This window comes from Lupinus angustifolius, chromosome LG11 (assembly GCF_001865875.1).
Source record: "Lupinus angustifolius cultivar Tanjil chromosome LG11, LupAngTanjil_v1.0, whole genome shotgun sequence".
Classification (NCBI taxonomy): domain Eukaryota; kingdom Viridiplantae; phylum Streptophyta; class Magnoliopsida; order Fabales; family Fabaceae; genus Lupinus; species Lupinus angustifolius.
In genome coordinates this window covers 8,829,326-8,840,681 of record NC_032019.1, presented here as the reverse complement: position 1 = coordinate 8,840,681, position 11,356 = coordinate 8,829,326, and the positions used below count along the sequence as shown (strand labels likewise).

The 11,356-nt window shown below is 30.2% G+C and overlaps 1 protein-coding gene across 2 annotated transcripts; it reads left to right on the top strand.

Moving 5' to 3' along the window:
* Window positions 6,781-10,476, top strand: LOC109361151 (3',5'-nucleoside bisphosphate phosphatase). Of its 2 annotated transcripts, XM_019606488.1 has the most exons (6): window positions 6,781-6,917; window positions 7,087-7,379; window positions 8,491-8,615; window positions 8,803-9,117; window positions 9,210-9,379; window positions 9,876-10,476. In XM_019606488.1, the coding sequence occupies exons 2-6, from the start codon at window positions 7,089-7,091 to the stop codon at window positions 10,280-10,282; spliced, it is 1,308 nt and encodes a 435-aa protein (XP_019462033.1). In that variant the 5' UTR covers window positions 6,781-6,917; window positions 7,087-7,088; the 3' UTR covers window positions 10,283-10,476. The 2 variants fall into 2 exon arrangements, with proteins under 2 accessions (XP_019462033.1, XP_019462032.1); XM_019606487.1 differs by lacking the exon at window positions 6,781-6,917 and having other exon boundaries at window positions 6,964-7,379.

The following is an 11,356-nucleotide window of genomic DNA, read 5'->3' as shown; positions in this document are numbered from 1 at the left end:
TTCTAATTCTATTGTATGTGATGCATTCCGTACATTTATGCGAAAATTAAATTTAAAAAACTTAATAAGTTATTATTATTATTTAAGAGTTTAATATTTACTTTTTTTTGGTAATATTTTTATATGTATATCATTTACATTTATCGGGTGTTGAGATTAGGGAGATGCTAAAATAACAATGTAGATAACTCAATTTTTAAATAGGAAGGAAGGGAGATAGATGGGAATATGATTTTTATCTACTCTTCTTTTCTTCTTGGTAAATAGTATAAAAAGGACAATATGATATGTTGTTGTAATTTTAAGTTGGGTGAGTCAAAGTGATAACTTTTTTATCATATGAGCTTAGATTAACAAAAATACTAAAACTACCTACATGCATGTACAATGATAACTTTGGGATGAGACAAGTACCATGAATTGATGATACTGATCATGTGGATATCCACATCCTTATAAATATTTTTAATAATATTATATATTATTTAGAGGTGACAATTGGATGAGTTTGGATGAATTTGGATTTGGATTGTAATAGATGGATAGAAAACTATCCATATAAATTCATTACATCACATTTTTAAATTATCCAATTCATTCATATCTAATGGATTGCAATCCATCCATTCTATCCATGTATCCATTTTAATGGATTGGATGGATGAATATCCAACCCACTTTTTTTAATTTTAATAAAGCAATTTGAAGGAAAAAATTCTTTTGAAAATTATTATTTAATAAAGCATTTTTAAATAACATTTTTAAAAAGTGTTTTTTAAAAAAATAACTTTTAAAAAGTGATTTTTTTTTAAAAAAACACTTTATAAAAAATAATTTTCTTAAAAAACACTTTTAAAAAGTGTTTTTTTATAAGCACTTTTAAAAATGTGATTTTGTGAATTTTTTATAAGCACTTTTATTGGCAAAAATCTCTAGTGCAATATAATTGGTAGAAGTGTAAAAGTTCGGTTCGATTTTTGACGCAATTTAGTGACCGAATCGAACACACGGATATGGTTTGGTTCTACTCGATTAACCACAAATTTTATTTAGGAACCGAATCGATCATTATTGGTTCGGTTTTGCGGTTTTTCAACTTTTTAAAAAAAATCCTTTAAGAAATAGTTGAACAAAATTTGCAAAGTATAGAGTCAACTAAATAAATACTAAACACATCAATAATAAAAGTATTTAATACTCTTTCTAGTAAAACAATAATAATTCAACATCTCAACGCACTACAAACTTGAAATTTTAGTCCACAAAATCTTCGACAATGTCCAACAAAATTTAAGAATGACAAACTTGGTATCAATTCTTTAGTCCAAGAGTAACACCTAATACTCCACATCATTAGTAATATCCTCAAGTTCTTTCTTTATTTTATTTTAGTTCCTTAATTTATTTATTTAATTAATTTCATCAGTAATGTAGACTAGTTTTTTAGTTTTATTTCTATCTTCTTAATGGATAATAGAGATAATAGATATTTAGGTTTGTTTACTAAATTATTTTTTATTTTTTTCCTCTTATTTATAGTCAATATGTATTAATAATCATAAATTCTTAATCATATTTTATCTCCTAACTTTAAAGTTTAACCATCCAAATATAAAATAAAATTATTTTTTAATATGTGGTTCGGTTCAATTCTAACGGTTCCAAAATTTACAAAACCGTGAACCGAATCGAACTTAAATGGTTCCAAATAAAAAAAAAAACTGAACTGAACCGTGGAGTCGAACCAAACCCCATTTTATGGTTCAGTTTCATTGGTTTCATGGTTTAAACCGGAACCGCTTACACCCCTAATAATTAGGACTTCCACAAGTTGTATGCAACATTCCATCATCCTGAAATATTTTATTTTGTTAATATATTATCACATTAGTCAATAACCAAAATGATATATTTATACTTTGCAATAAGATGTTGAGGTAAAACACTAAGGCCGAAATCGTGTATACTTTTTTATAATCACTTTTTCAAATCACAATTGCAATTTTCAACTTTTGTAATGTGTGGGGATTATGCTTAGAAAGGTGAGAGAAATTTTTTATATTAATATTGAATTAATTGGAAAAACATGTTTTTATTTTTATATATTTGGATGGATTGGGTATCCATCCAAATGGATATACTCACGGATATCCATTGGATATAATGGATGGATTTGAATCCATCCATTATCAACATTATCCATTGGATTTTATCCAGTTAAATCTATTGGTTCTAACGAATGAATTTGGGTAGATTTTGGATTATGGATAATTTTGCCACCCTAATATTATTACTTCAATATCATCAATAGAAAACGAAATAGTAGAAAAATAGCAAACACATACCTCCTATTGTTTTCTTCTTTGTCTTCTTCTCTCTTTAGGAGTGATTCACTTTTTGTTTCTTGGGTTTTATTTTTCTCTTCTTAAATAACCTATTTATTTTCTTATATTATGTGATGCCCCATGCCAGCATGAGTTCCCTGTGGAAATCAACCTGCCACATCAACAATCGATGTGTAGCTTAACCTGTGTGGAATAGAAGGATGAATGTAATATTCATTTTGATATTTCAAAGATTTACATGAAAAACAAAAAGAAAAACTTTGAAAGGATAAGTTGGTAGTGAATAAATGTTTGTGGTATGAAAATCTTAGTCAATGTATTAAATATAGTAGTGACAGGTCTTACACATACCAACAAAATTTGTCATAAAACAAAGGCATATGATGAATACTGGTGAGGTTCAGGACTGCAAAATGCAGATTGGTCCCTCTCCAAAATCTGAGGAACAACTAACTCCTTCATATATGAAGAAATATATTCAAGTTATAACCCATAGGTCACTAAAATGTATGCATGCCCTCACAAGATAATATTGGTTAATTGAGGGCACTGTATGTATGTATGTTGTTTTCAACCAAGGTTCCCTAGTGTCTAGTACTCTAGTATACATTATGGGATCTGATTCATATTACACTTTACAGCATATATACAAGGTATCATAGAGGATCTAGCTACAGCTAGTTTTAATTCATCCAGGGTATAAATACAAGGAAAAACACTGCTATATATTATTCTGGTCTTGTTGTGCGCCTTTTATTTTCTCTGTTTTTTGTATTTATTGTGCTCAATACAGAAATATTGTTTATTTCATGAGTCAAAGAAAAAAAAACAAGGAAATAAATAAAGGACAGTTGGCACCCCATCTCACATAGACATTAGACCTTCTTTGGGTGGAGGAAATAGCAAATGAATTACCATTAAAAAAATAATATGTCCTCCTATAATTGAGATTCTTTTAGGTACTAGATAGATCTATTGATACGTGGTAAGAAAAAAATCAAAAGGTTTAGATCTTTATTGATTTATAAATTGAATAATATAAAAAAATAAAAACTCATATTTCTTCCACATAATCCAGTATTAAAGAAGAACTCAATACATAAAAAAAATAACATGTATCATTCATATTTTATTTTTATTTACTATGATTGATTCACTTTTTAGTAGATAAAGATATTTGATAGGAGGATAACCATCACTCTACTCATTAACGGCCATGTCTCATTATGCGTTGTTTTATTAATGACTGTGAATCAAGACACACAAGGAAGAGAATTGATCCATACTATAATTAAATTAAAAAATGTTCAAATTTTAGTCTCAAAAAGTCAATTTTGTTTATAAAGTTGTCACATAAAATGCGAATTCTCAAATTCAAATGCATATGAATATGTTATCCCCTTAAAAGAGAAAGAAAGAAAAATAATTGTATATGAAATTAAAATTTCATTTCTAAACCCAAATTTATTTCTCTTTTTTCTATTTATCTTAATTGCATCATAGATATTCACCTTTTAGTTTGATGTTAATAAATATGGGGTTAGGATCTTCTCCATGATACTGATATGACATTTTTATCCTTTAAATATAATGATAGAACACTTTTACTCTTAGATGTAAATGTAAAATTAACAATTTGTCTCTCCATTAATAGATATGATTCTTTTCTATATCTTTGATATGATCATGGGTGAAGCACGTCCGCTAGTGAACTCAAGTAAAAGTGTAAGTGAGAAAAACTATTTGTAAAATATTTGAGTTCTATTTGTTAAATGCTTGATAAGCTAAGGTTTGTAGAATAAACTTCACGTAATAGAAATGAACATGTTATGCTGGAAGAGTGGATACACTAAAGAAGATAGGATTGTAAATGAATGTATAAGGGCTAAAGTTAGATTAATTGTTATTATAGAAAAGATGGTACAAACAATCTTGGATGGTTTGGATACGTGTGGAATAAATTATTAGAATCATCAATAAATAAAATATATTAAATGGTGGTTGGTCCAATTTTAGACGAAGAAGAATACCAAGAAAAATCATATATATATATATATATGCAAGATAATTATCAAGGATTTGTAACAAGTTTTATAATGATTTTCTATATTCTTTAATCAAACATATATGATCCGCCCTTATGAAAAACTTTAATTTTTTTTGTCGTGGATAAATCAACAATCCACATTATTAACTCCATTTTTTTCCACAGGTATCCTTGTACTTGAAGTAATCATATTCGAGTTGAGAACGTCCATAGGTACGTGGGTTTATTATAATATTTATACCAACTTAAATTGATTTTTTTTTGTTAGGTTAAGACTTTTTTAAAAGTTTACTTAGTTTAAGAAACAAGACTATAGGCCATATAAAATGTTTATTAAGCCTAATAAATAAATCTATTTAATTATATTATATTGTTTTAATATAATTAAAATTAGGGTAAATTACACTGACACTCCTTGAGTTTTAGCGAAATTATACAAATCACCCCTCACTTTTTTACAGTTACACAAACCCCTAATTTTTATACTTTCATTATACTGACCACTCTTGCTTGAGAAATAAGTGTGATTTTTTGAACAAAAAATGTTATAAATGCAATTAAGTTAAATAAAACATGCTATACTACAAAGACAAGTTCAAATAATAGATGAGTCGATACCTCTTTATTATTTTTGGTTCGTTACGATATAGTATAAGAGTGATTTAAACAATATCTCTTTAGAATTATTGACGCATTTTGTAACAAAAAATAACAAAAATACATTGATTTGTATATTATTTGGATGTTTCCTCACACTATACCATTTTTATTTAACTTAATTGTATTTATCATATTTTCTGTTTAACAGATGACACTCATTTCTCATGGGGGTGATCAGTGTAATGAAATATAAAAATTAGGAGAAGTTTGTGTAGGTGTAAAAAAGTGAGACGTGATTTGTATAATTTTATTAAATCTCAGGAGTGTTGGGTGTAATTAACTCTTAAAATTATCATATATAAATTCCAATACAATTTTTTTAATTGTTTGTGTTAAATAATTCTATTTAAAAGTAGATTTCTTATCATATTTAAATATAGTCATGTTAGTATATTTAAAGACTATACTTTTAAATAGACTTATAGATCATACCAAACTTTTACATAAATCACATATAATATTTAAATTGATTTTAAAAAGGTAAATATGTGTTATATAGATTGGGTCTGCTCAAGGTAAACTTAAACATGTTTTCTATTCATACTCACACCACAAAAATTATAGGCCTATTGCTACCTAAACTTGAATATGGTTAGATATAAGGATTTAATATGTATATATTGATAGTGTAAGTAATTTTTACATTGTCAAAAAATCATTCATCATTAATTTATTAACTATTATTGACTTTCAAATAAAAGTAATACAAACCAATAATAAATGATATATTGATAGTGTAATAATGAAAAGAATTTAAACTCTAAATTTAATTAAGATGAGAAAAGACTAACAAAATCTAAAATTATGGGTGTCCCATGTTTTTTTAAAGGTTATAGATATCTTATTTGTTAAATAATAAATGTAAGTTAACATAATTTTTTTACCTCGATTACACAAGTGAATTACACTAAAAGAGTATAGAGGTTTGATGAAGTGTGCATAAAATATATAACACTTGTTTATATTAGTCAAATTAACTTTTCATTTTAATCAATATAATTTAAGAGGTAATAACTACATATAACTAGAGAGGGTAAAATGGGCTGCCAACCCGTTTTGCCTATGTCTGCAATAATTTAAGCAGACGTAAATATGCCTATATTGATTTAACGGATAAAATTAAATGTCCTACCTGTTTTAAAATGGGCTAACAGGCTTGTGGGCGACCCGTAAATATTGTTTAATAATTTAAAAAATAAAAAAATTCATATACTAGATAAAATAAAATAAAATAAAATAAAGTAGTTGTAGTAAAATATTAACAAAAACTTTAATATTTTATATAGAGTTCAACAAATCAAATTTGATTATTACAATTTTTAGAATTAAAAATCACATTACATCATCATACTAGATTAAGTGTCCGTGGGCTTTGCCCGCAAAACAAAGAAGATGAAACAGATAAATATGCAAAATTTGTATGCCGTGCCGCAAAAAAACGTGGTACACCCCATAGACATCATCCATTTTACCTTCTATACATATAACCCAATTTGTTCCGATAAAAGATGAGTATTTGATCCAAGTTCCATTCTATATATCTATTTTATCACAAAAATTCCACTCCCATTTGGATTTACACTATTTATGTGTGACATCACTACCATGCAGTAAAAGATCATTTTTTTCCTTTACCCCTTTAACGAAAGATTACACGAATTATTACTGCATAAAGGGTTGGCAAAGTGTAACCCAGAAACCAAAGGGATAAAGAGGGTTTTCGTATAAAGGCATAGATATCAGAGACAATTGACCATTCAGTACACCTGTTTCTCTGACCTTATAGGCACCAAAGGGTTATAAAGCCTTAAAGGCTGAGAGAGATAGGACACCTGTGACATTAAAGTCTGCCCTTAATTATAAGGGTAAGTAAGTAAACCCCTTTTTCCATTCTCTGCATCTACTACTACCCTTCGTTTTCTCTTTATATTCCATTGTGTGTTATTTTCTGTAAGGGCCATGTACCCTAATATGATGGCATAAGAAAAAAGTTAAATTTGTGTTAAAAATTTAATCTTTTTTGGTTGTGTTCAGTGATGGGTGATGGTAAGAGGAAGAAGAAGAAGAATAGGGGTGGGAGCAAGAAGAAGATGACCCATGAACAGGTTTTGGCTTTTAAGTCTGTGAGTGAATGGGTTTTTTTGGATCAGCCTTCTAGTAGTACTAGTTCTGCTTCTTTGGCTTCATGTGTTGTGGATGATTTTGGGGTTCAGAAAGCTGTGGGGAGAGGTGGAGAGAAAGTGGTGTTTGAATTGCATTCACACTCTAAATGTAGTGATGGGTTCTTGTCCCCTTCTAAGGTTGTTGAGAGAGCTCACATTAATGGGGTAAGTTTCAATTTTTCTTAGTTGTTTGGTTTGATTTTCAAATTTTGTCTTAGTTTTTTTAATCTTTCATAGTTGTGCTTTCATGCTTGAAATTCTGATGTTATACTTTCATGTAGAACCTTTCTATTGGCTAATTTTCATGGTAAAAAATTATTCATGAGTAGCCAAAAAAAAACTAGCATATGCAGCTTTCTATAGCATTATTCTTAATGAAGTTCAAAAGAGTGGTTATAAGCTTATATTATGTAGTGAGCCATTCTTCCCCATTTTGCAGTTAAAAGGCTTTTCTTTTACATATTGTAATGGTTTTTTATGTAGCACCTGCAGTTGATTTGTTGTGTTATTTACTTCTCTGCCATCTTACATTACAACTCAGCATGCCTAATTTTCTCTCCATACTCTAAGTCTCATACCTATCTTTCAATGAGTGTAAAGAAAACCAAAATTTTTTGGTTGAAATTCTAGACTTGGTGAGGTTGGTTATTCCTTATTTTTTAGCACTCCTTGAAATGTGATAGAGGGTAAGTTAAATTCCCATCTTTGGTCCATGTTTGATTGATATAATATATTCCTGGGAATGAGGAATGTGTTTGATTGTTAAAAAATGTCATTGACTAAAAAAACAAGAAATTAGAAGGTGAATGTTACTCTCCTGGGCATATATTTTTCTAAATCTTCTACCAAATCCTGGGAATGTCAAAACACTCCTGATACCAAACACCACCTAACAGATGATAAGTATTAGCTTGTGTTAGTTTTTCATTTTGGCAAATTTGATTACACCACCTAAATTATGGCTTTGAAACATGTGCATTTTGTCTTGACTAAGATGTTTTCTTTATCATTATGATTATATTATATGGATATTGAGGCCACTCAAGATATAGCAACATGGCTGGTAGAAAGTTAAGTACCATTGAGAGGCCTCTAAAATAAGTAAAGATGAAGGTTAAGGTCCATATGAACATGTTCGTATTCCGATTAATTCAAAATACATTTTACCCATGATATTAAAAGACGATTAGCTAAGGCATTAGTTTTGCATAGGATGTACTGTTGTAAGTGTTTGACACAATTATAATTAATAATCACTAATATTTGCTCATAACAGGTGAAAGTTCTTGCTCTGACAGATCATGACACTATGTCAGGGATCCCCGAGGCTGTAGAATCAGCTCGTAAATATGGCATCAAGATAATCCCAGGCGTTGAAATTAGTACATTATATTCTCCAAGGTAATTTTCAAATATTACAAGTTCTTCGTGCTTTTTAATTGGAATGGCACTAATCATCAAGTAACTTGTGTTGTTTCTCTCTAGAGGAGGGAGATCTAGGAATTTGTAAACTATAATGTCTGAATCAGTTATGCTTAATATTCTTTTTTTCTTTCAATTCTTCTGATGTATGTCAATCCACTGGCAGAGGAGACTCTGAAGCAGAGGAACCGGTTCACATTTTAGCATATTACAGCAGCATTGGGCCATCAAGGCTTGAGGAGTTTGACAAGTTTTTATCAAATATAAGGGATGGTCGTTATCTTCGTGCAAAGAACATTGTCTTAAAACTGAACAAGCTCAAGTTGCCTCTTAAGTGGGAGCATGTTTGCAGAATTGCGGGCAATGGTGTTGCCCCTGGGAGGCTTCATGTAGCCCGTGCTATGCTTGAGGCAGGTTATGTAGAAAATCTCAGACAAGCCTTTAACCGATATCTTTTTGACGGTGGACCTGCTTATTCTACGTAATATTCCATTGCTTGCTCTTGTAGTAGATTGTAATTATTTGTGTAGTTAAGGGAAATTAACAGTAAAGTGTATGCCAATTGTGTTTCAGGGGCAGTGAGCCTCTAGCAGAGGAAGCGATAAAAATGATTCGCGATACTGGTGGTGTTGCTGTACTGGCTCATCCATGGGCATTAAAAAATCCGGTTGCGATAATCAGGAGGTTAAAAGAAGCTGGCCTTCATGGGATGGAGGTCTACAGAAGTGATGGAAGGCTGGCAGGTACATGCTCAATTCCAAAATTTGCTCATTTTTTAATCACTGAAGTGATTTGATTTCGTAGTTTAGGATTATCAATTTCCTTATAGACCAAAAGTAGTGCAGATGTCAATTGTCATATGAAGTTCAATCATAGTTTATCCGGATTCATAGTTTTAATTTTTTGGCACTGGATACCTTCCCCCCTCCCGGAGAAAACCGAGTCCACTTTGAGAGAGAAGAATCATTAGTATTGTCAACTTGCGGTTGGAACATTAAATTATTTCTTGCAGTAACCTAGCTGATAAACTGAAAACTATTTTATTAACCACAACTAGAAGTAAAATTTCCTTATTGAACTTGTTTCTTGTGTATTAGTATTGTTTCACAAACTACAAAGAGAAGTAAAATTTTCTTATTGAACATGTTTCTTGTGTATTAGTATTGTTTCATGAACTACAAAGAGAAGTAAAATTTTCTTATTGAACTTGTTTCTTGCATATTATTTTTTGTTGTGCAGCATATAGTGACCTAGCTGATTCCTACGGCCTTTTGAAGATCGGAGGGTCAGACTATCATGGGAAAGGAGGGCAGGGTGAATCTGAACTGGGAAGCGTGAACCTTCCGGTACTAGTGTTGTATGACTTCCTTAATGCAGCTCGACCTATCTGGTGTGGCGCGATAAGGGAAATACTAGAGTCTTACGCCGAGGAGCCTTCTGATTCTAACCTAGCAGGAATTACTAGGTTCGGTAGAATCCGGGGTTTTAAGGGAGGTTCGTCCTTGAGTTGTGGACAGGATTTGATTGATCATTGTTTACCTCTGTGGTTGACTAGTGAGGAGATGGAAAATGAAGAGTTTGAAGCTATCAAGTTGAAGCTTTACAATGTTTCAGATACTAAGGAAGGAATTCAGGTTCTCATATAGACTAAATAGTTATATGTTAGAAGCTGTATTTATCCTTTTCAGTAATCTTAGCCAAGGCTATCTGAATGTTAAATTTGTTAGTCAAGTTCAATTGTCTATTGATTTTTTTTGGAATTTTTCTTTGATCATTAAGCAAATGTTTATCATAACTTTGTTTTATATTCTATCAATGTTTGGTTTTTCCTTTTTGTCTTCTCAATACAAATATTCCTGATTGGTTTAATAAAAACATCCTGTTTTCATTAATGCATCGTTTCCATTTTATTTCCTGTTTTTAAAAAAATTGCACATGAAGGACTGCAGGAAATGAAATATATTTAAGAGTAAATGAAAAGTGCCAAAGACCCCCCATTTACAAATGTTAAGGAATGCAACATTTACAAGTCTAAAGAACCTATTACAAATTTATCTAGGGCTAATGACCCTAAAATTAGAGTACTTTATAAATCTTCCTATAGTGTTTGTTCTTCATGTTTTATAGACTAATAGAACCACTAAATCAATATTACAGCAAAAGTTTTTAAATTGTTACTTATATCGATTGGTTAGGTGGAGCTAGCCCAAGATATTGGCACTCTAATATTGTGGTAGCAAGTAGCAACTATCTATATTACAAGTTTATTTCTCCCAAGTAACAAAATCTTATCCAAATAACCTCATTACAAATTATTTAAAATTCATTACCTTGTTTTAGTTTAGAACTCTATTTATTATTTTAAATAATTTCGAACTTGCAAATTAATTTAACCTAAATGACAATTCCCTTCTTTTTCTTTATATATATATATATATATATATATATATCCACCTTTCACATCCCATCCTTATGGGTTCATATCATCTCATTTTCACTTTTTTTTCTATTATTTCATCATACTGACATTTAAATATTTAAATAATCTGAACCTCAAGAGAGGGAAAAATTACCGGGATAGTGTAGTCAAACTACACTATCCCAGCTTTGGGGTACCTTTTCAAATAATTACGGGATTGGGGTATTTTTCTGAAAGTCGTGGACCCTATCCACGACTTTGCCATAGTCGTGGATGACAGGCACGACTCCAGGGGAAAGTC